The following is a 25765-nucleotide window of genomic DNA, read 5'->3' as shown; positions in this document are numbered from 1 at the left end:
CTAGCAGCCTCTCATTCTCATGGCCGCCTACCTAGCAGCCTCTCATTTTCCATGGCCTATTCTGTAAGGGGAGGATTTTTGTTTGAGAGCTGCTCTCCTGAAGAATTACAGTAATTTTAGTCCATATCTTGTATATGTATGAAACATCTACCGCACTCTAACCACATGTGAATCCTGATTTCAAATTCAGCAGCTTTTCGGTCTCCGTTTCTCAGGCTCTCCCGTAGATCACCCACACCTTGCCCTCCTGGTCACCCTTTGGATTCGTCCTCGCCCCCAAAAATGATCGTATCCCTTGAGGGCTAGTTCCCTACCCTGGCCCTCTGCCAGGTTTACTTGACCCTGGGAAGGAAACCAGCACAGAGATCAAAGGTTGCCGATGCCAGGACTTCTAAAAGAAATAAGCTTCTTTTTCATTTTTTTTTTTTTTTTGTCTTCTCTTTAGCCGAGTTGAGGGGCTCAGCAGTGTGACTTTTACTGTAGGGGCAGATGCTTTGTAAGGGGAAGTTTTGTGCTCTGATTTTAATTTTGTTAGGCTCATCTTGGGTTCAGTGTTCGGATAAGCATACTTCATATAATGGAACCCCTTTCCAAGCCTGACCTTGGGCATAAGAATTAACTCTTTCATACTAACTCTGTCGAAGCAGGACTCTGCCTCGCACAACGATGGGCATGGCTTTCCGAAGGAGAAAGCAGAGATTGGAGGACCTTGTCTTTGATGCTATTTTACACTAAGAGGAAGTCAGAACAAGACCATAAGTGATTAACATTCCCCCAAATCTCAAACCTGAAAGGGATCAGGGCAATTTTTGGTGCTGCAGTCCCAGGGCCTGGGGGCAGGGCAGGGGGTATTCTTTGTAGAAAAAACAAACGAACACTGGCCTGGGTTAGGAGTGGTTAGGTGCAGATGCTGGCCTGAACTCCTGGCCAAGTCACTCCATTTCTCTGAGCCTAGGTTTTCTCCTCTGTCATGTGAGAAGGCACACCTTATTTGTCAAAGGTTCCTTCAAGCAAAATATGCTGTGACCCGTCAGCTAGTAAAGCTTGCTTCTCCATTATTACAAAGCAGTGCGTGTATTTCTACTTAGTGGGTTCGGAGCAGCAACTCTTAGCTCATTTTCCACGCCTGCCCTCTGCCTCTGTCACCAGGACCCCTCCCCTTGCCTGGAATTCCCCCCCATTGCCTGACTTGATGGTATACTCTCTCTCTCCTCTCCAGGTCAGAAAGGTGATTTGATTCCAAATCAGAGGGCTTTGTTTTTTGTTTTTTGGGTTTTTTTTAAGATTTTATTTATTTATTTGAGAGAGAGAGAATGAGAGAGAGCATGAGAGGGAGGAGGGTCAGAGGGAGAAGCAGACTCCCTGCTGAGCAGGGAGCCCTGCGGGGCTCAATCCCCAGACTCCAGAATCATGACCTGAGCCAAAGGCCAGAGGGCTTTGTTTTGTTTTTGTTTTTGTTTTTGTTTTTTTTAATATGGGTTTGCAAAGGTCATCAGAAACAGATGAAGACGATGTGCCTGCTCCGATGTTCCCAGGTGTGGACCAGCCGTTCTCACTGGGAGGCTGGGTAATCTGTTGTAACCTGACAGTTGGAAAGTCCTTGGGGACAGGATTTACTGCGCTCTGCTAGTTGGCAAACTAACGAGACACATGGTGCAGACAGTGTTGCGTTCAGCCGGCGGGGCAGGCGGCAGAATTTAGAGGACATGCAGATTTCTGCTCAGAAGGCTACCCCATCTCAGCCAGTCTCGCAGAAAAAAGGCACTGAAAACTGTGTAAATTTGCAGAATGGGAGGTTTGAAAAAACAAAAAAAGATGAGACAGATTTTCTAGTTCTTCCCAAATCTCCCCAACTACCTCCGTACACAGGTGCCATTTGCAGATGTTTTTCTGTTCCTATGTTAGAGTGATTGTTTTCTTGAAAACCTATGCAGCTTTGCAACTTTTCACGTGATTATTATATTGGCCAACAAACAGCAGACTTGAGTTTTGTAAAGTGTGGTTTAACGAGTCACCTGCCCCAGAATTACATGATAAAAATAGAGTGAGTGTCCTAGGCCTCATCCCAGACCTGCTATATTGGAATTCCTAGAAGTGTGCATCATAATCTGCCTTGAACGGATTAGTATAATCCTTTTGCACGTTGAAGTTTAAGGAACTCCATTTTAGGATCTCATTTTTATACTTTGAACAACTTTTATTTCTTCTAGAGGATTTTTCACATTTCAGACAAACAGCAATGTCACGCACACACAGTATTTAATTTGGTGGTCAGACGAGGTCTCCAAAACAAATGGCAGGGACAGTCCAGAGCAAGCATTACAGGTGTGTATACACACACACGCGCGCGTGCACACACACACACAATGTTCAGCCTCACAAACATCAGCTGCTTCCTATAGCACATTAGGGCTAAACAAGAAAAGAGGGAGACCCAATTCCACAGGCAATTTCCCAGTTCCCTCACCCACCTTGCCAGGAAGATTCATATGGAATGATGCAGCGCCACCCGCTGTCCCTTTTGTGCATCACAGGCACCTGTCTGCTGGAGCCACATCTGGGGCTTGTTCAGCTCTGGATTTAGTGCAGCCAGCCAGCTGGGGGCCTCCAGGGGCTGGAGTGGTACTTCCGCAGCTCAGCTCGCTTAGTGCAGACTGCACCCTCTGTACGTAGAAGAGATGCTTAAAAGATAGGCTTTTTGGCAGCAGGAACTAGGTGTGTTAAGCACCTGAAAAGTAAATGAGTACAAGAGGACAAGGCAGGAATATGAAAGGTAAATTGCGCACATTTGAATGAATGTGTAATGTGCATACCTGCAAGAATGAACTCCTACAAATACACATATGCATACTTCAGGGCCGACTAGCCGATACGCTGCGAGTCCTGAATCCTTCTTAGATCTCATTGGCTCCCACTCTTTCCCTCCATTTCTCACCTGCAGCCACCTGCGCTTTCTGGCTGTTCCTCAAACATGGCAAGCAAACCTCCTCCTCAAGGTCTTTGCACTTGCCCTGCCCTCACCCTGGAGCATCACGAAGAGTATGTGGTGCACTCCTTCACTTTATTCAGGTCACTGCTCACATGTCATTTCTCCTGAGAGACAAAACCAGCACTCTATCACCTACCCCCGCTGTATGTGTTCAGTGCCCGCCTCCCCCAATAAGACATGAGCTCCACCAAGTAGCAGGTGTCTCCAGCACCTAGAATAATGCCTGACATGTGGCAGCCCTCTGAAACTGTTGAATGAATTAATGACCACATTTCCCGAAGAAGATTCCATTTTTGCCATTAACAGGACACACAGACACCGTCCTTACTTTGAAGGTCGGACTTTAAAAAAATATTCAATACTCATATGTGAGAGAGACACAGAAAATGAACCCCTTTAGAATGGAACCGGCATGCTTGAGTTTATCTAGTCCTTGTATTCTAGCTGAGTCACTCTCCTCCAATCCGGGGAGTCAGAAAGAATATTCCAGAAGCGTGGTCACTGGACCTGAGATTCAAAGGCTGACAGGTGCCCTGAGAGAGGAATCTCTGCCGAGGCCTCAGGGCAGAACCTGCTGGAACAAACTGAGTGATAGGAAACAGGAGAGCCATGTAAGAAATGAGAGCACGTGTGAAGTGCCCTTGCCAGCGCCTGGGATACATTTAAGTGATGGGTAGATACTGACTCTTCGTAGCTTGTTTTGTGAATATGGGAGAGCTCTTTTTGAGCCTTTGTCAGCTGGCCAGAGCATGGGCTTTAAAATCAAACTGCTTTGGCCCACACCCTGGAATTGATGTTTCCTAGCTGCGTGACCTTGGGAGAGTCATTGTCCTCTGTTTGTTCATCTCTAGATGGAAATGATAGTCGTGCCTACTTCGTGAGGTTGTTGTGAGGAGCAAATGAGAATGAAAAGAGTCATTAGCAGAATATGTGGCACATGGTCATCATTCAGTAGATGCTGCCCTTTTTTAGCACATTGAACCATTCTGACTTATGAACAACTACTTCTTATCATATGGCTTATAAAATCAATTCTATTCTGTATGCTGGTCACCAAGCCTCTAATTCTCTAAAGAGAGAGAAGCATAGACAAAAGCAGCAACAAGAAATTGCACCATCTGTTCACCTACCCAACAAACATTCGATTATCTGCTACATCTCAGGAACTATGCTAGTCTTTAGATACAAAGATAAATGTGAAAGACTCTTACCCTCCGAAAGTTTGCAGCCTGTGTTCTCTGTCTCACAAATTTTAGATCAATTTGTGTTAACTATCATCATCGTCATTAGGTAATGGGAATTTGAATTTCGAACAAGTAGCATGATCAACTTGGCTTTCTAAAAAATCACTCTCACAACAGTTTGTAGTGTGAGAAGATACATAGTCATTGCCATATGTGGTATGAATGTATAATGTGCATACATGTAAGAATGAACTCATATAAACACACATATGCATACTTCAGAGCCTACAAAACAATATGCTATGTGTCCTGAATCCCTCTTAGATCTCATTGGCTCCCACTGTTTCCCTCCATCTTTCTATGCAGCCGCTTGGACTTTCTTTCTATTCTGCAAACATGGAGAACCACCTCGCCCTCAAGATCTTTGCACTTGCTCTACCCTGACCTTGGACTATATGTTTTATTCTGGGGGCTGAGGACCCTGGCACTTGGTGCAACTTATTATTACTGAGGAAGGCACACACTGAACACATAGAGCAGGAGGGTGGATTAGCTTGGGGGCAGGTCGGAGGCAGGAAGATTGGTACGGCTCATGACAGTCCAGCTGTATGAGCTAGGGAAGGATTGGGGACGGTGAGAGGAGCTCTCACTGAGAGAGATTTATGAAACCAAGCCAGTGGTTTCCAACATAGAATGGGTGGCAAGGAATAAGGAATCCAGATTGACTTTATGCTCCTGGGCTGGTCCCCTGGATAAACATTGGTTTCCATTCATCAAGACATGGAGAATAGAAAATGGGCAGGGGGGAATAATGAATTTCTTAGGAACATCTGGCTCCTAATTGAGTCCCGAGTCAAGTAGGTGGTTTGAGTTATGAGCATGTAGTTTATTGTTGAAGGTCAGGGTGTGGATGAGATTGCTCAGCAGAACAGTATATGGAGGGAAAAAAGGCCAAAGTCAGTACTGTAGGAAACACATTTAAAGATCTAGCAGAAGAGGTGGTGATTAAACCAGGTGGAAAGGTACCACTTTCTTCTCCACCTCATGGAATAATGGTGGGATGACAGATTTTTGCCACGTTCACTTCAGAGGAAACTGCATTTTTGCCTAGGAGAAGTGACTCAAAGGGAAGACCAAGGGTCAGAGGAAGGTCCCTACTTGTTCTCTCTGAAGAGAGAACTCATAGCTTTGGGGGTTTGTGCATCTGATCAAGGCTTCTCTCTAATGGATCTCCATAGGTAGAATCATCCCCTTTTTTAGTTGAGCACATCCAGAGAACCACAAAGCTGTCTCTACCTGCTCATGCATACTTGACCCTGAACAAACTGAACTCAACACCAAACAGTTTGAACCAGGTGGTGTTACATATACTCCTGCAGAGAGATACACACACTCTCACACACAAACACACAGATTTACACATATACAGATCTTGGAAATCCCAACAAAGAGTCAAGAATAATGACATCTAGAATGGTTTGGGGATTTGTGCCATAACCACCACCCCCTGCCCCCGCGGCCCCACACATGGAGTCCGTGAGGTTTTCATCATCCTGGTTTACCACCACGGATACGATCTCTTAGAAAGACTTTGCATCTTCCTGTGAATCCTCATATTATGCCTCTTCATTTAAGGAATTCATAAATTACTTGTAAGTTTTTAAAGTTTTACACATAAATAACTCAGGTTTTAGGTCTGGCAGAAAGATCAGTAGATGGAAAATACTGAGACACAGTGGGTCACAAGATATCTTTTCTCCAAAGTAGGGAAAGCCCCTTAGCACTTTCCTCAGGGAGTATGACTGTGATGTTTTGGAGGCTTCCAGAATGAATATGTATTCTCTTCAGAGCAGGGAAGGTGAAGCAGAGAAAGCTCTTCCTTCTCTATGCCTCGTCTTTTCTCTTGTGCCTCAGGTCCCCTGGAGCATGTACACCTGTCTCTTCCCTTTGTCACCACAAAGAACAAAGAGGTCAACGCAACGGCAGTGCTGTGGCCCAGCCAAGTGGGCACCCTCACTTACGTGTGGTGGTACGGAAACAACACGGAGGTGGGTCAGACTTCCATGCAGCATCTAGTCGCAGCTCCGCTCAAACCGGCTGAAGGGAGAAAGGAAAGGAAAGGGCTTATGTAACTCAAGAGTCCAGGGGTAGTCCTAGCTTCGGGCACAGCAGGCTCATAGTGCTCCAAAAATCTCATCAGTGTGTTCCCTCTGTCCCTCTGTCTCTCTCTCACCACGCCACCCCTGCCCCTCACCTCTGCCTTCCTCCATGTTACCTTCTTCTCCAACTGGCCTTCCCTTTGCAAAGACCTTAGCAGCAGCCCGAGCTTTATATTCTCACAGCTAAGCAGAGAAAATGAACAGAAGTCCCAGGATGGAGTATCATTGACCAAGCCTTCCCAGTGCTCGGGGTAGAAAGAGAGGTGTTGAAGTCAGCCTCCTTGGAACCACATGGACCAAGAGAAGGGGGAAAATGCTCCCCCCGCAAAAAACCAGTAGATACCAGACAGTCAAAAGCAACAAATACTTATTACAGCCTGGTCCCCAGGCCCCCTAAATTGGACGTGGTTGCTCCTTTCTATCATCTTTACCCTTTCTCTTTTCCCAAAACATGCCCTGTGATCAAAAGTCAGCAGCAACTTTAAAAGCAGCAGAGACCTTAAACCTCATTTACTCTAAGGCCTTCATTTTACAGATGATAAAGTCAGGAGGACACACGTGAAGGGCTTTCCTCCCGCCTCGTTCAGCTGCTTCACGTGGAGGCCAGATCCAAGGCCTTCCCATGCCCACATGTATTTTCCTTCCCCTGTGCCAGGCTGCCAGGTCCGTTTTGAACTTCCTCCATTCTCAGAGATTACAATTTGCTTCCAAATGTCAGTTAAGGCAGTCCGGGCGAAGGCCTCCCCAAAGGGCACTGGCATGAGCTGCTCAGGATAAGAAAGCTTCGTCTTCCTCCAGCAGAACCGCTCTCTTGCACTTGGTGATTTTGCTCTTCAAATAGAGTGCATCTTATTCTGATGCCAATCTTTTTCTACCCCAGAGCTGAACATTGGCTTTAACTGGAGTCATAATTTTTGCACAGGCCCAGGGAGGAAACCTCCCCTGACCCCAGACCTGCTACATGCCTGGCAGGGGAAGGAAACGCTCACCTCTACTGCTAATTTAACTCCTCTGAAAAGAAGCTTTTTTTAATTTCTTCTGAAACTCTGCATGTAAATGTGGCCTAAATTGGGCCCACTACCCACAGTGGCAGAGGAGAAATCTAAGTTATTTGCCTAAAAGCTAGTGCTAGAAGATGAATGTACTAAACTTTTTTCTATGTCTCCTTTTTTTTTGTTTTTAATGTTTTTTAACCTGACAGCAGAAAACCAAATTCTCAACAGATTACATTGAGCAGGCTTCTTATGCTGGGTGTTGGTCTTCCCTCTGCTATACAGGGAGTTGGTTACATGAATTTAGATTTTTTAATTAATTAAGAAAAGACAGGAAAGAAATGTTTGTGCAGAATGAGTTGAGGGAGGTCATTAGGCTAATCATCTTTTCCTCCAGGACCCCGGTGTCCGATTCTATCACAGGCACGACTCCAAATTGTATTTTTTTTTTTCAGTCCTCAAACCACTGTCCAATTAGTACTTGTTTCCATAGCAGCTACTTCCAGAAACAGCTGATAGGGCTTCTCAGAGGAACCAAGCCAAACAAGGCCACTCCAGTCTAACGAGGACAGTTTTGGTGTCCATGGTTGCTGTGTTCCATCGGAATAGTCTATGAATCGTACCCCTGGTGATGACCAACTGGAAGCTTAGAGATTTTCAGTGACTGCTGCCTACATCCGGATTAACATGAGCTGCCTGTGTGGGTCCAATCTGAGTATTTCTTTGTATTAAGAGACCTGCCTGTCACGAGTAGGTTGCAGATAGAGAGATCTGTCCCACCAGCAAGCAAGACCTATCCATCTCCCCAGCCCTGAATCAGGATGACACCAGAAGAGAGGTGTCCTAGTCACAGGGAATGGGCAGAGTCGCTTGGGGTCATGGCTCTAATAACTCCTTTCTGGCCCGGACTGGAGATGACGGGCAAGTAGATGGAGCCAGTTGCATGGGGGCACCCCGGGAAGAGCCTGTGCTGATTTAAGTGCCTGGTTGGTGGCTCGGAGCTCGTGGCTGTCTCATCGGTGTCTGGCCAGCTGTCCCCTCACTCTGTGCCCTCCCCTGTTTCAGCCTCTGATCACCTTGGAGGGAAGCATATCATTCAAGTTTACTTCGGAAGGGATGAACACCATCACAGTGCAGGTCTCAGCTGGGAATGCCATCCTGCAAGACACGAAGACCATCGCGGTGTATGGTGAGTGCCTGTGCACGTGAGCCGCTGGCTGGCCCCACGCTCAGGGAGGTAGGGTGCTTGTAGGCTACCGGAGGCCACTAGGCCTCCACCCAGAGAACAGAGGCTGGTGGTGGAGAAAGAGCTGAGTCAGGTCTGGTCTCCTCCTTTGGGGGAGATGTGGTTTCACCAGCACAGTTATGGCCCCAAGACCCCCCAGAGCCTTTATTGGTTTGTGTTCTGAAATGGCTCTTCTACTCTCACTCACCTGAAGTCGGATAGAATGAGCTTCATTACACGTAAAGCTGATTCCTTCCATTTGGTATTTTGGCAGTGTTTGAATAACAAAAACCCATTATAAAAGAAAATAGCTAATATTGAGGCTTTTTTAAAATTCAACTTTAAGAGTCGTGATTATTAAGAACAATATACCAATATCTATATATTCTGAAAATCCCTCAAATATGTATCATCAAAAAAAAAAAAAAAAACACAACTCTGCTGGATGAAAAGCAATGAAGGGCCACCCAAACAGATGTCACGTATCATCCTAGATTGGATATTAGTTTGAACAAACAGCTGTACAGAACAATCTTCTAATTGGTTGGGAAGTTGAATATAGTCAGTATTGCATGGAGTGATAGTTTACTGAAGTGGAAAGGTAGGATCACTGACTGAAAATGCGGGATTAAAAACAGTTTATACAAATTGATCTCATTTTGGTAATTTTTGTCTGCAGAGAAAGATAGGTATGCACTGAGTGTTATTAGTGGATGATAAAAACGTGAAGTGTATTTATTGCTCATATCAAAGTGGTACATATGCATCATGGAAAATTAAAATTTAAAACAACAAGAATTTAAAAGAAGATAGGAAAGGTAAATGCTGTGCAGAGACAGAGCAAAAGGGAGGGATGAAGGGAGGAAGGGATAGAGACAGAGAGAGACAGAGAGAAACTAGCTAGTGGTCCAAATAATATCAATTGCCCCAGTCCCAGAATTATTTGGTTCTGATGCAGATTCTGCTTTTCATTGCTCATCTTGCCAACTTGACCTTTAAATTCAAAAAGTAATTTGTAAGGAACTTTGAACAAGTCTGAGGACACTATTCTTCGAATGCCCTATGAATCGTATTAGATTCATAATGTTTCCTCCCTCCTCCCCTCCCCTGCCCACTGCCCCCCACCCCCAACTGCCTGCAAGAGGCTTGAGAAGTCCAAACAGTAACTGAAAGCAAACCAGGGCCGTGGTTTTCCTAACAAGGTCCCGTCAGTGAGGAGACCTCTCAGCCAGGTGGACAAAATGGAGGAGAGCTTCTGCTTCTTTTTCCTTCTGCATCTCCTTTCTGTACTCTGGGAATGCACTGAATCCTCACAACAACCCTAGCAAAGGGTAGGTGATGTTATTACTCTTATTCCTTCAGCAGGGCAGGTAACTTGCCCCAGCTTATATGTGGCGGAGCTTGGGGGGGCTTCTAACCCAGCCCATCTAGACCCAGGGCCCATGCTCTGTAATGACCCCACTAACCAGTTCTCATGGCTGTTCCATGTGAGGCTCTCTCTCTCCTCTCTCTCCTCTCTCTCCTTCCTGGCTGTCATGGGCGTCATGACCCATGACTCACCACACGTGTCCTCTTGGTTAAGCCGATCAGCAGCCTCATCGAAACCATGGAGAGAATGTTAAACCTAGAAGGTCTTTGGGCTTATGTGGCCCATCCCATCATCTCCCAGATAGGAAATTGTAGCTCAGAAGTGGGAAATCTCTGGTTTCAAGTCATCCTGCTCTTCAGTGACAGCTCCAGTAATAATAATAATAGCGATGGTAGTGATAGAAATTAACATTGACAAAGCCCTTACTAGCATCTCTTCTAAGCACTTGATAAATATGTTTCCTTGAATCCTCTGAGCAGACTTATGAGAAATATGCTATTTTTACTCCTATTTTGCAAATGAGAAGATATGAAATAACTATAAGAAACAGAGCCTAGGAATTGAATCCAGAGGAGTGTCTCTAACCACCTAGCACTCCCTCGCCAGGCTTACCTCTTCCTCTTCTAAAATGTCTTGAACAGAGTCATCCAAGAGTGGATCACTCTCCATCCAGTGAGTTACCTTCACTAAAAACGGTCTCTTCATCCAAACCTTGAGCAAGGAAGTGGTCTTCCCTCCCCTAACCAAATTTCTGAGCAAACATCCTTAATTTGTCTTCAGTTAGATGAAGTGTCAGTTTCATATATATCACTAGAACATTTTAATGACACGTGTGACCTGTTAAAGACAAATTATATCACACGGAGTTCGACGAGCAAGATTGAACTCAACTGAAACAAAAGTTGAATATTTTTAAACCCTGGGATGACCTAATGGAAAAGTACTGGAGGAATTTGGGGGTGAGGGGATTATCAATGTGATTAGACCATCCGTGTTTGTTAATTGTGCTTCTGGAAATTAGGCTCCTACCCTCCAGGAGACAGAGGGCCTTTCTTCCTTCCTCCATTTCTTTCCTTTTCTTTCCTTGCTCTCATAGTATACATGTCAATAGTATATCAATCTTATTCTTTTATTGAGATACAGTCGATCTACAACATTATATTAGTCTCAGGTATACAACATAATGATTCAGTGTTTGCATATATTGTGAAATGATCACCACAAATCTAGTGACCCTCCAGCTCTGTATGTAGTTACAATTCTTTTTTCCCTTGTGATGAGAACTTTTAAGATCTACTCTCTTAACAATTTTCAAACTTACAGTACAGTATTAATAATTATAGTCACCATGCTGTGACTTATTTATTTTATATCTAGAAGTCTGTACCTTTTGACCCTTTCACCCATTTTGTCCACCTTCCAACCCCTGCCTCTAGCAACCACCAATCCTCTGTATCTGAGGTTTTGTTTTTTGTTTTTGGATTCCACATATAAGTGAGATCATACAGTATTTGTCTTTCTCTGTCTGACATACTCCACTTAGCACAAGTCCCTTAGTGTACCTCCATGCTGTCACCAATGGCAGGATTTCTTTCTTTTATGGCTGAATAATATTCCATTGTATGTCTATACCACACTTTCTTTATCCATTCATCTGTCTATGGACAATTAGGTCATTTCCATATCTTGGCTATTGTGAATAATAGAGCAGTGAACGTGGGGAGGCAGATATCTCTTCAAGTTAGTATTTTTGTTTCTTTCTAGTAAATACGCAGAAGGGGAGTTCCTGGATGATATGGTAGTTCTATTTTTAATTTTTTGAGGAACCTCCATACTCTTTTTCTATCTTTCTTGATGGTTACATTTCAAAGAGATGCCTCCCAGGTTCCTGAGAGACACATTCCTGGGTTGGAGAAGGTGTGTATCTCAGAAGAGCAGAGAAGGAATTTATAGTTGCAGGTTTTCTAAAGTAAATGCTCTAAGTAAAGAGACATCAGAGACCTGCAGTCAGGAAGAAACTTGTCTAAAATTTAGTTAAGCTGAGGGGAACAGTAAGGCCCTCATGGTCAGACTGCAGGAAGCATTATATTTGGGAAATTGACAGGGGAAAAACTGTCCACCCAAAGCCACGAAATAAACTGCAGGAAAGAAAATCTAGTTAATCTAGTTTGCATTGTTTTCCTTAATTTGCTTCAGGGCACAGGTTTGCTTTTAAATACAAAAAAGAAAATGTAAATGTGTAAAATTCATCTGCATCAGCAGCTGCAAATACACACACACACACACACACACACACACACACAAATATAGTTGGCCCTTGAGTAACACAGGTTTGAAATGCAAGGGTCCGCTTATACATGGATTTTTTTGTACTGTACATTTACAGTACAGGACTATAACTGTATTTTCTCTTATGATTTTGTTAATAACATTTTCTTTAGTTTTACTTTATTGTAAGAATACTGTATATGAAAACTAACATACAAAATATGTGTTAATTGACTCTGTTATCAGTAAGTCTCCTGGTCCACAGTATGCTATTAGTAGTTAAGCTTTTGGGGAGTCAAAAATTAAATAGGGGTTTTCAACTACCAGGGTGAGGGATGGCATCCTAAACTACACATGGTTCAAAGCTCAACTGTGTGTGTGTGTGTGTGTGTGTCTGTGTGTGTTTATTACTGGTATTTACCTTTTTTAGTGCTCCCACATGCACCTGTTTGTTGAGTAAACTTAAATATAACACTCCTGTGTCCTGCTACTGAGCTTGCTAAGTTATTACAGAGAGAGCCACATTATTTTTCTATTTGTGTCTTTTTATTAAGATAAACAGCTTCCCTTATAGATGAAGTTTCTACAGTTTGGTAAGAGGTTCAGGGAAAGTGAAAATGACATCAATTTGTATCTTTAAAGTGAAAAGTTAGGACTCAGTGGCTGATTCCTTGGGTACTCCCATTTACCATGTTACTAATTAAGGTGAATTTCATTATTCTACATCAGAACTGAAGTGATGTTCACATAGGTGACCAGTGTCTCATAAAATAGTCAAGCTATGAAAAATACATCTTTGAAATAGGCTGACTGCGATAATACACCCCCTGTAATTTAAGAGTCTTCAAACCCTGCGTCTGATAAGTCTTTAGCATTGTTAGGAAATGTGCAAGTGGGCTTCTATGTTTCCTGAATGTATAATCAGCATTACGGATATCACTGAGCCCCTACTGAAACATGAAGACATGCTTTAAACAAGAAAGAAATGTTTGTTGAATAAGTAAATGCATAAATTAGAGAGCCTCCAGTGTTATATATTTATTTATTTAACAAATTTATTAATTAAATGACTAGCTAATAATTGAAAACCTACCATTTGCTGGGTACCATCCCACAGGGCCAGGAACACGACCTTCCTGTCCTCATTGACCTTATGTCTCAGTGTGGGAGACAGACAGTAAAAACAAAAGAATTTAAGTGGCAAGGAGTGCGAAGATGACAAATAGGGTCATATAATGAAGGGTATCTGAGGTAGCAGAAAGGAGGGTAACTCAGTTTGCTAGTGGCCGAGTTTCTCCTGGGAGAGACTGATGGGTGATGAGAAAGGAGCCGACTGTGCCATATCTGGGGAGTGGAGTGTGCTCATGAGGGAAGGAGCATGGCAGCCCGGAGGGGTCCTGGAGCACAGAGGAGCGTGGAGTAGGCAGCAGGGAAATTCGGCCCCGGGTTCTATGGGATGATGAAGGCCGTGGTGAAGAAGCTGATTTTTTTTTTTTTTTTTTTTCTAAAAGCCACTAGCAGGTGTTAGGGTGGTGACATGACCCGACTTGTCCGGGGCTGAGTTCCCCAGGCCTGGGCTCTGAAACCCATCACTGTCTTGGGCCAAGGCCACGCCTCTCAGGTGCTGACCACAGCCACTGACCGAATGTGACAGGCATATGAAGGCAGACTCATCCCTGGCACGCAGGGGACTCCTCCATCACTGCCGTGGGTCAAGGACTCCCTGACAGTCCTGCCGGACGTTCCTCACGCTGCAGGGCGGTCACCAAGCCTCCCTCCCTTCCACAATTGTCACGTATGCATCTCAGTGCTGCAGTGCTCCCCCGCTCCTCAGCCTCCCCATCTTCTCCTCCTAACACCCTTGCTTTTGCAATCCCATCCTACTTTCGGGAGGACCAAGATGAACTCAGAGGCTGCAAAGACAATTAACAAATTCTTTGAGTTAAGGAGTTTAAAATTCCATGAAGTAAAACTTCCATACAAGCAAAACATAGCAACAGAATGACTCTAGTAATAATTATAATCATGTAATCATATAATAATTATAAAATCATATAATGATAATGGAAATGTGCAAGACACAGTAGTGCCATGGAGAAAGAACTTTGAACCATAGCGGGGGAGAGTATGCCATCACTAAGTGCTCGAGCTAGAGCTTGAACGCTGTGTGCGTGGCAGAGAGAAAGGATGTGCATTTTGCGGGAGGGACAGTGTGTGCAGAGGCCCAGGGTCAGAAGCCTGCGGTGCATCCAGGGCATTCCGGGGCTCTAGTGTCCTCGAGGGCTCAGTCTAGAACCGGGACCAGTGGGCAGAGGCTGCAGAGCGAGGCATGGGCCAGACCTACGGCTCTGGTTTAGAAAGTGAGGGCTGGGAGAGACAGTAGATTTCAGATGGAATAGCAGATTTGTCTTCTAGAAGGCTGTCTTTGGCGAGTGGGGAGGAAAAGGGCCCTTTGTTAAGGCTTTGCATGCAATATATAACACACTTTCGAGGAAACTATTGGACTTTGCGTAATCACCCTACTGTTGTATCCCCAGAGGAATTCCGATCCCTTCGCCTGTCCTTCTCTCCGAACCTGGATGACTACAACCCTGATATCCCTGAGTGGAGGAGGGACATCAGCCGAGTCATCAAAAAATCCCTGGTGGAAGTGAGTGCAGACAGTTCCTTCTCTCGCCGGAGCACATTCTCTCTCTGTCCTCCAGGAGCTGCACGGTGAGGGACCCTTGGGCCAAGAGCGGCCAGGAAATAGCTGGAGCCCATGGGAGGTCTGCTGGCCACCTGCTGTCTGCACCGCTGATCCCCGCATGGGCAGACACAGCATAGGTGCTCTGGGTGGGGGGATGAAACTGGGAACAAACACACGGTCCTTGAGCCTCGGGAAACTTTTCTTCCACTTAGAGGAGAAACACATGGAAATTTGTGACCGTCCTCTTCATACGGCAGGGTTCGTGCTCAGGTCACTAGCAAGTGCAAAATCAGCCACCGTGCCCAATACTGAAGGGACACGGCGAGAATGCAGTTCACGAGAGCAGCCCTGGGCTCCAGCCTCGCAGGCGTGAGCACTCAGCACTTGATGATCAGTCCTCTCTCTCTGTCCCTGTTCTTTCAAAGGCATGTCTCTGCTGCTCACAGCCCCAAGAGGAAGGGATTATTGCAGGCAAAGCAACTGAGGTTCAGAGAGGTTAAATAACTTGTTTAGGTCTCACAGCTGGTGAGTGATGAAGGTAGTGAATTGAAGCAAAAGGTCTGAGTCCAGGGTCTGGATTTGTTCGTATGAAACACGGCCCCCTGTGGTTTCTGGGAGAACAGCAAGGTGGTGAGGTTTATCCCTGTCTGAGTAAATATCACTGACAGTTTGAGAAAACACTTTCTTTTAGGCACGTCACCCCCTGCAAACATACAATTTCATGAGTGAACAGAGGAATGGAATATCTGCTCGTGGAGCTGCTCGGATTTATTGTACAAACCCAGAAAATCAGAGATGAGCTCCCTCTCCCCAGAGCATCTTCTTAGCCTAACAGGAAAATCCGTGTAGGGTGTTTTATACATTGTCTCCGGGACCCAGCACATGATGCCTTGTGACACAAAGTGCTGATGGGATAAAGGCATTCAGGTACCGCCTGCTCAGAAAACAGATCTCACATCCAGCCTGTTGGCAAAGGGCTGGCCTTCCCCATACTCAGGCCATTATCTGTGTTGATATTGATTTAGCACTTACAGTACTCCCATACTCTTCTCCGTGCTTTGCATTTTTTAGCACATTTAATCACAAAAGAAGTAGCGTATTATGTAGCTACTATAATCATTCCCATTTTACAGATGAGGAAACTGAACATAGAGACTTAAGGTGCTCTGGCCACGGCCACACTGTTAAAAGTGAAGCTCTGGAGTCAGACTGCCCTTGTGGTTTCCTAACGTCTCCATTCTACGGCCATCCTTTGCTTTCTCCCGTGGAAAAACAGGGATACATGGAACAGTGGGGTGGAGAATGCTGTCTTCATGCACCTCTGCGTAAATGCCACCTTACCTTTGTCTTCATGACTCAGCGTCCACGACCGCCGTGTGGCTAAACATTAGGGCCACCAGGGGGCGCATCAACTAGCCCCCAGGCCTCCCTGGAATAGATCCTTCTGCCCTTGGAGCTGTTTGTCCCTGGTGTGACTAGGGGTTTCTCTCCTCTGCTGTCCAAGAGTGAGGACTTACACCCCTCAATGAGTCCACAGCCCCCTCCCTTCCACCTGTAGTGTTCTAGGGATCTATGACCCTATAGACCTCCCAGGTAGCTGCCCGATTCCCCCAGGTGATTTATCAACCAAGCATTAGCCCTGCAGTGACCAATCTTCCAGGCGTCATTCTCTTCACATTGATAGTCTAGGGATCACATCCCCTGGGCCTCTACCTTTCCACCAGCTGTCCAGAAGGCTAGAAATTACTGCTCATCAATATTTCCAGGCTGCTGCATAGCATAATCAGCTAAACGCAGAATAAACCGTTTGGCTCCACGCCTCTCAGGACAGGGTTTGATAGGGTGGAGGGGTCGATCCCTTACAGTTTCAAAGGCTCCTTGTTTACCCCATCTCAGGAGGCAGCTGACCCGCCCCTGGTTCCTCGAAGCCCACCCTGTCTTTGAGATGAGTAGTTACACTTGACTATTTCCTTAAGCCCTGAGGTACCTACTGTCAGGCGGACTCAAATAAACCCTACAAGAGGTACAACTTGAGGTCAATATATTTGCAGTTTTGTTCCTTTTTACTGTGTAACAGAATGGGATATAAAAGCAGTTACCTTTACCTCATCAAATGGGGTTTTTCTATTGAATTTCACAATGAAATCTTTAATCAGATATCATTCAATCAACATTTTCATACATAATGAGGATGATTCAGATATAATCTCTGAGTTTAAAATCTGGGAGGGCCATAAAACAGTACGGTAGCTGTGACTCGGGCTACTGAGTGCTAAGTATCAGGCGAAGGGAGGCTGAAGAAGGGCTTCGTGGTCAGACCCAAGTTCCAAGCTCAGCATCCCCATGCACTACCTAGATGGCCTTAAGCCACTGTTGAACCTTCTTGCATCTGCCATCTGTCCCGCAGAAAGAGAGATGCTGCACCCACCTCCCGCAGGGAGAAATCACTGTCTTAGCCCCTGGGAGTGCCATGGACACAGGCTCCAGCTGCCTTACCCCGTGTCATGTCCCTTTCCATGAGGCTCACGTCCTGCCTGCCTGCTTGCCCACCCCACCCACTGTGTCTTCCTGCCGCCCTACTGCCCACGAGTACTCCATGCATCCTCACCACCTTCTCCTGTAGAACTTACGTGAGCTTCTGTCTCTCCCTCAGGCCACCGGGGTCCCAGGCCAGCACATCCTGGTGGCGGTGCTCCCTGGCTTACCCACCGCCGCTGAGCTCTTTGTCTTGCCCTATCAGGATCCGACTGGAGAAAACAAACGGTCGGCTGAGGACCTAGAGCAGGTGAGTCCCCCAGGTGATACTCAGCTTCCACAGAAGTCTGAGCCACACCCCGCTGGTACCAGACCCCCCCAGCACGGCAGCTCTGAGGGATCCCAGCTTGAGGGTGAGGGCGCTGGCTGTTTGTGGTCTTCTGTTCCTCACCCACAATCTGCGGATCCTAACTACAGCTTCACCGCCAAACACGCGCAAGCGTGGGCATTGCCGGTGGTAGCTGACCTCCTCAGAATGTACCTCCACGCTGGAGAACAGAGGGCTTACGTGAATTAGATCAATCTATGGGGCAAACTGTCCAAGATAGTAAGTGGGGGAAAAGCATGTGGCTGAATAATACATGGAAGTTGAACCCATTTATTCCTTTTCTGACTTTCATCACAAGAATGTCATTAGAATCAAATGATATGCGATGCATGATACTGTTTTTAAAAGGTATGACTTTTATACATATCATAAATCCTCTGTATCGCCACCATGCTAAGATGACCTGATTTGTGTTTCTAATAAATGAAGTAATATTGGCTCCAGACCACCTTTGCTGGCTGTGTGGGGTCCATCTTTTCTTCATGTCTAGCACCTTCTGGAGTAATAGACTCTGTGTGTGTGTGTGTGTGTGTCCTGCCCCCTTCCATCTCTGTTATCCCCCTCTCCTCCTTTTAACTTCAAAGGAGTCTTTAATCTTGTGTAGTGAGAATGATTATTATATTGTTCTACTTTCTCTTCCTCTTCCTCCCATTTTCCTTCCCCTTTCCCTTTTTCTTCATCATCGTTCAGTTAAAATCATCAGTCTTGGTCTGGTTACCCCGTTAGAAACTGCATGATTTTGGTTTCTCAGTGCTTTCTGGCAGAAAGATTAAAAATAGGATTCTTCTCAGACTCTGAATAAATATTGGCTTTTTCCCCTCCAGTACGTGGAGTTTTTCAGTTTGCTTAGAATGAGCCTGTAATCTAGTCACATGATCTCTCGTCTTTGAAGATGGCTTGAGAACCTCCTATGACAGCCTTATTAACAACAACCCCGAATTACAGCATGGCCCACCTCCTAGTACACACGTTCCTTTCAACTGCGCTTTCTCACTTGGCAGAAGGCTCACCTCTGTAATTTTCTCCATGGGCAAGTAATGAAGAACAAAGCTGTCCTGGAAAGCCCTGTTGAACTCCATCTCCTAGTGAACTGCGATTGAAGAGCCCACAGCAGGTCGTCCATTGGATTTGCATCTGACCCCACCCGGCCCTGGCACTCAGCTTCCCATTATTTTCCACAAATTATTATCTGCACCTGCAACTTTGTGGGAGAACGAAATGGATTGCTTCTTATCCCAGCACTGCTGAGAACCTTCAGGGGAGGTAGATGAGTATCTAAGGCTTGAGGTATGAGCATGTACAGTCATTCTTCCTCTGGAAATCGTGTCAGTCTTCCATGAAATCCAGATCATAACCTTTTCAAGTATGGAAGAGAGTCCACACTTAGAGCCAGCCAATTTCCAAGGCATCACATCATCTGGGCATCCCTGTTTCTCATGCTTTCCATTTTTTTTTTTTTTTTTCTAAAAGTATCATATTTTTTAGATGTTTTCTTGAGAAATGTGGGAAGAAGAGGGATATGTTCTGTAAAGTTTCTTTTGTTTGTGTAAGAATGTATCTTGTTTTGACTCTTTTCTCTGGAGCTCTTGTTTCCCTTCATTCTCTCTCTCATCCGACTACCCCCCACTCAAGATTCTGAGAATTGAGTGACTGTCTCTGGGGCCGCCGGGTGTCACTGATGAACCATTGAGTCAGGTTTGAAGGCTGTGTGACTTAGCATTTGGCACACATTGTAGGGAGACCAGCCATTTCATTAGAAAGAACACAGAGGAGTGGGGTACCTGGGTGGCTCACTCAGTTAAGGGTCTGACTTCAGCTCAGATCATGATCTCAGAGTCCTGGGATGGAGCCCCACATCAGGCCCCACATTCAGTGGGGCATCTGCTTCTCTCTCTCCCTTTGCCCCTCCTCCCACTTGTGCCCTCTCTCTCTCTCTCAAATAAATAAATAAAATCTTAAATAAGAACACAGGAATGGAGAAATAAAAACCAAGTTTCTAGTTTTAGCTCTAATATCCATTGTATCATTTATAGATAAAGTAAGTTAGGACTAGGAAAGTCATGTAAGTCAGCCAAAGTGAGGCAATCTATAATACCCATTTCATAGGGCGAGAGAACATTCAAGAAATGACATGCAAAGTACTTGGCTCCTAGTAAATGCTCAGTAAGTGGTACATAGATTCTGGATACATTTGTGGCAATCTCGAGATAGGAAGAGGATATATGGAAACGCAAAAGGGAAGTTTAAGCTTGTGAAAGAAGACTATTTGGTATAGTCAAGGGCACATATTGGAAGCAAGAGGCTGGCAGGAGTAAGAAGAAGATGACTGCATGAAATTATACAAAATCGAGAAGAGAACAAGGACAGTAAGAAACAGAAGGGATATGCATGAGTTGACTACACAGGAGTGAGGGAGCCCCATCTGAGTTTTCATGTGGATTTGCAGCATGAAGGAAAACAAGCTACCAGGCTAGCATTGTACGTCTGTTTAAGGAAATTGCAAGTGCATCCACCTTATCCAGGACTCTAACCAAACAAATGCCAAACTAGGCACATAAGAAATGCGTGTCTTTGTCGTGGCGAATATTCTTACCTTGATTTAAAACGTGCAGTAATGAAATCAACATATAAAACTGAGCCTCGTGTCAAGATATTATGAAATGGGCTACCACTGGAAACCTGTAGTTTTCAACAAAAGAGGGTTCTTTGACCCTTCTCGCTGACTCAGTCCTTTTAAAGTGAGGGAATTGATGCCCCAACACGAAGGAGTGACTTGCTCGAGGTGACACAGCTCTTCAAGACAATGAGATGCTAGTTGTGTCTCTGCGAGGAACTCAAGCCTGTGGCCCCCACTCGGCCCCACTGCAGACATGGACTGGTTGCCACTTTGCTTCCGTGGGCCTGAAAGTACCAAGGCTGTTGCACCAGGAAATGAATGAGAAATGCATTGTTTTGTCTTGAGTTTTTATATCCTTTTTTTTCTTTTAATTTCTGATGCAACTGAGAGAGAGCCAATTCAAACCAGTTTAAGCAAAAACAGTGAATCTACAAGCTTATTTAATGGGGAGGTCCAAGGATATAGTTCAAGCATGGATTCATTCAGTGAATTCAGAGCCACTCAAAAATGCCACCAAACACCCCCCTCTCTCCCTCTTTCTCCATCTCTTTTCTTTGTTACCCCATGGGGAAATCTGCCTGAGAATGAAGCCAGCGGGCAGGAAGGCGAGGATGGCCACCAGAGGCCCGGGCTTCTGTTTAGTCAGCCTGTCAGCCCCATCGGAAAAGCAGTGTCTGTCTCCCGAGAGCACCGCGAGAGCTCCAGGTGGACAGTTCTCACTGGCCTGACCTGGGCGAAGTGGACATCTCTTACCTCATCCCTGTAGTCAGAGGGACGGTGTGCTGGTTCCAACAACTCAGGTGTTTTACACGCTGCCTGGATCGGGGGTCAGGAAGCCTCTCCAGCATCCAGTGGACAGAGAACGGAGAAGGACATGGTTCCTCAAAGAAAGTGGGGAGAGAGAAGTAACACCAGGCAGACTAAAGCAGCTGACTCTCTCTGTAATAAATTACACAGAAATTTTAAAGGAATGCAGAGCAGAAGCAAACAACAGAAGGAAATGCTCCCCACCATGTGCCCCGGCCCCCGCCCTCCCCGAGGTCTGCATTCCAAATCCCAGATGGAACTTGGGAAGGGCTGACCTTATCCCTCTCTTGGTGCTCTGGCTCCTTTCTTGTAAGCGTACCACACAGAACCCCCAGCAGGGGAAGAAGTGGGGCCCTGGCTAGACGGGCCCGGGAAACTGCAAGGATGAGGCCCCAGCAAAGGGCTCTTGGCTCTCCTCCCTTAGCTTCCCCAGGGGAGCAGCCATGCTGGCTCAGATCAAGCTATCTTGTCTGTGAAATAAATTGAAAATTCCTCACAGTGAGAAGTACTTGACCCTGTTATCAGGCTAACGTGCACAGGGTTAATCAAGTGACCTCTGTCTGGGAGGGTTCCACCAGTCTTTATTTCAGATCTCTGGGGAGTGAGAAAAGGCTCACTTGCCCTTAACTGGCCTCATCAGGGATAGCACATCCTGCTGCCCCAACGGCTCAGGTCTGGAGCAACGCCCCCCCCCCCCCCCGCCCCCCGCCTATACTCCCTTGCTTCTCTCGGAGTCCTCAGAGGGGAGCAGATGTATATCTGGCTCTCCTGGAGGGAGGAAAGACCACCATGTTCTATCGAGAGTCTTTGTGACACTGTGCTGGAGAGATAGGGAGCCTACCTGTTGTCCTGCAGAATCCTTAAAGGGCATGAAAACATTTAAAAAGAAACAAAAAGATTATGGAAAAAATGTCAACCACCGTCACTGAATTTCCTCCTTGGCTGTTTTTATTACCATATACCTTTGACCGATGGAGAATCCAAAATCCAGAGAAAGGAAAGGAGCCTCTGAAAATGGAACCATCTATTCGCAGCATTTTAAGGAAGTAAAGATTCATTATGAACTATAATTGATAATCTCAAACTATTACCCACATAATCTACCCTGTCTGGATTTTTTAACATGGGGAGTTGGATTATACAAATACCTGGAGTTCACAAGGAAGATCATTAAAGCAGGAAACTATAATTGAAAGGTGATTAGGTAAGAGTTGTACTGGAAGGAATATGGCCAAGGGAGACAAATTTAGAGCTGGTGATGGGGAATACCGGGAAGGAGATATGTATAGCCAATGTGTTTCTTCATTATATCACCCAGGAAACTTCTCAGGCACTTTAATCAAGATGATTCTTTTGTGCTAAGAAAGAAGGGAATTGGGTAAGCTAGTGTTAACTAGAATTAGTGTTTGGTTCTGTTGCCCTCCCCATGATTTTATCCAAAAAATTATGTTGTATGAATTGGGAAAGCTCTTCCTGGGTTGAATCCAAAAGGAAGATTCTTCAACTGCTATTTCAAAAGAGCTTAATAATCTAACAGGATCAGGAGTGATCTGGTGGGTCAGCTCCAAGATCATTACAGGCAAGTATCTCTGAACATGGCACCAGAATGCTATTTATGTTCAGTAGGGTTTGCATTCCTCCTGCCAACTTCAGAGATAAACGTTAGTATTTTGGCCCAGTGCAGCTTTATCATTGATAAATCTGCCAAAGACCATTGCGCATCTATAGTTGCACCTTGTACCACTTCTTTGGCTTATATGTTTCATAAATTTACCAACTGCTCTGTTCTTAAATTCTCTTTCTTCATGTTTCAATATTTGACACTTTTCATTCTTATAATCTGAGAGTGTGTTTTCTCCTATTGGTTTCATTAAAAATTGTTTCAGCATTAAATGTATTCTTTGTGTGGCAACCGTCACTGCTGTTGACTATTTCCAGCTCACTTCCTGGATACACGGTAGGCTGGTACCGTGTGCTTCTTCTGTGGGCAGAACCATGTGACTGATTCTGGACAATGAGTTGGGAGCAGAAGTGATTTGTTTCCTTGTAAGCAGAAGTATTCAAATACCAGTTGTAGACCCTTGAGGGCTCCTTTTCCCTCCTGTGGTTCTGTGGACAGAAACATTTGGGGGGGGGGGCAGTTCCACTGTGTGGCCTGTGTGACCATAATGAACAAAGCATCACTGTCCGCCTACATTGGGTATGAAGTGGGAGCCAGAAATATATCTTCATTGTTGGAAACCTCTGAGCCTTTAACCCTGTTACCCCAGCCTAACCTAGCCTGTTCTGACTGCCGTACTTAAATTTTATATTTTGTGAAGAAGATACAGAAGAGAATTGGTGTTTTCCCCTATAGCAGGTCCCTCCCACTACGCCATGCTGATGGGAGCTTTCCAAGTGTTTTTCTTGTGTCCCCACTGTGTTTTTAACTGGTACTTGAAGGCAAGTGTGGGTTGCACTGGAATTCCAGGCCGAGTCCACCAATGGGCAGATACCAAGAATAATATGTTGTTTCTTTGGTCATGATTATTTAGGAAGAGAATAGAAAATGGACTGTGTGGGAGAGCAGCAGGAGAGGGATAACAGCACAAAGGGTATGTGCAATTTGCTAAGACAACACACTTTAACTGGACAGAGAAAGAAAAATAAATATATTGAACTGGCTCCAACAAGTTCAGTGTCCCAGCAGTCACACATTACTCCACTTAGTCTCTATCATGCAAGGTTTTGTCCTTCCCATTTAGGCTGCAACCACCTGCCCTACAGATTCCAGTTTATTCCACTCCTTTCATAGCCAAAGTCTCTCCCGATCAGTACAAATTATACTGACTGGTGAGCAGAATGTGGCGGTCCGGGGGAGAGGGTTGGCAGTTGCCTGTTGGCGCAGCTGGGCCAACTGGGACTGGGCAGCTGACCTGGGACTGGTGTTACAAGTGCGCCTCACAGATGAATAAGAGGTGGCAGCATAATTAATGAAATGCTACAGTGTTTTGTTTTTTTTTTTTTTTTTAATTTCCTAAACCTGCTCAGCCAGCCCTCTTCCCATATATCTCTTGCTCTCTCTTTTTGTCAGCTGGTTCAAGGAAAATGTTTTTAATGAAAATGCCCCAGGATTAGGAGTCAAACAAAACTGAAGTCTGGTGTCAACTCTTCAAATATTAACTGGGTAAACTTAGGTATGTTCTGTAAGCTCCATGGTCCTTTCCATGGAGATACCAGCACTAATACCTAAGACATGCTATGTTAGAAAAATATTGAGAAATAGGCAACTTTGCCAATATAAAGGGTTCAATGCATATATATTATATATATGGTATATATACTTAATGTATATTTTATATAAAATATATAACAAGTCATGATGTGATAGAAAAATACAGTATAAACAATTCTGCAAATGGCTTGAAAAACATTTAAAATTGTGAAAATCTGTCAACAATTTCATACTCATTTATTTGAGTAGAGAATTACATGGTTCTAATTGAGATTACTCTTGTATGCAATGTACATTTCATTTAGTTTTGTTTCTGTGCATAATTTCTTTCCCATAGATGCATGTTCTTTACCACATGTCCTTTGATGCAGGTTGAATATGTGAAACATACTTTGTGCTACCAGATTATTTTGGCGTAGCCTGCTTAATTTTGTAAATGATACAGATAAATCCAGTGAAGCAATGTTATAAACCAAAACAAATCCAGGAAGTTAATTATTTTCACAAGGAACTCTCCTGGAGATTATAAATTAGAAATATGTTGTTCTGATGAACACTTTCTTCTGGTTTAGTTATTTATACCTCTCACTTGAGGAAAAAACATCCTCAGGAATAAGAAATAAATATCACTTCAGCTGGTTGAAAGAGAGAAGTCTTTCTCTTGCGAATACGTATTTCCCTTTTGGCCACATGATGGACTCTGCAAAACAGGGCAATTCATTAATTACTTCTGACAAGTCTTTCCCATTTGAGTTAAAATATTCCTCTGCAAATATAAACATAGATATGTACACATATATATGCATATGTATGTAAATGTGTATATTTCACACATATATGATGTGTGTATACATATATATATGTGTGTGTGTGTGTATATATATATATATATATATATATATATATATATATATATATGGTATGTATGTATACAGACACAGACACACATTTCTGGGTTTCATTAGCAAAAACCTTGCTGATTGACCTCTACTAAAAGTCCTGTCAGATTCCCATAAAGACCTTACCAAGTAAATTATAAGATAGAATAGGAACCTATACATTGCAACACTTTAGAGATCACACAGGAAAAATATTCTGCACAGTCTGTGCTAGAAATCTGTTCCTATAAACCTGGAGCATTCCAGAAGATTCCCAGTGCCCAGGAAAAAGAGTAATAGAGAGCCTAATATAGAGGAGAAAGTTGTTTTCAACATAATTGTATCACAGCCTTGTTTTTCTGCATGGTATGCCAAATGAAAGCATTTGAGATGCTGAGCTTGCACTGGATCCCAGGTGCTCAACTGCAGGTCACTGACAGTCATCCCAAGTTCCTGTTGTTAAGCAAACAAGTTCATCTGCAAGGCAGTTCAGTTCCATTACCCATAGGGG

The 25765-nt window shown here is 44.6% G+C and overlaps 1 protein-coding gene across 5 annotated transcripts in view; it reads left to right on the top strand.

Annotated features, from left to right (window-relative positions):
• SORCS1 (sortilin related VPS10 domain containing receptor 1) overlaps positions 1-25765 on the top strand; it is a 502288-nt gene that overhangs the window by 453791 nt on the left and 22732 nt on the right. For all 5 annotated transcript variants that reach the window (XM_032422994.1, XM_032422990.1, XM_032422991.1 and 2 more), the window contains 4 exons: positions 6088-6221; positions 8390-8513; positions 14724-14836; positions 17529-17660. In XM_032422994.1, the coding sequence (XP_032278885.1) occupies positions 6088-6221; positions 8390-8513; positions 14724-14836; positions 17529-17660 (503 nt within the window). The remainder of the gene's footprint in view (positions 1-6087; positions 6222-8389; positions 8514-14723; positions 14837-17528; positions 17661-25765) is intronic.

This window comes from Phoca vitulina, unplaced genomic scaffold (genome assembly GCF_004348235.1).
Source record: "Phoca vitulina isolate PV1807 unplaced genomic scaffold, GSC_HSeal_1.0 scaffold28, whole genome shotgun sequence".
NCBI classification, from domain to species: Eukaryota; Metazoa; Chordata; class Mammalia; order Carnivora; family Phocidae; genus Phoca; species Phoca vitulina.
Note: the sequence above shows the minus strand (reverse complement) of the source record. Positions and strands in the feature narration are given on the sequence as shown.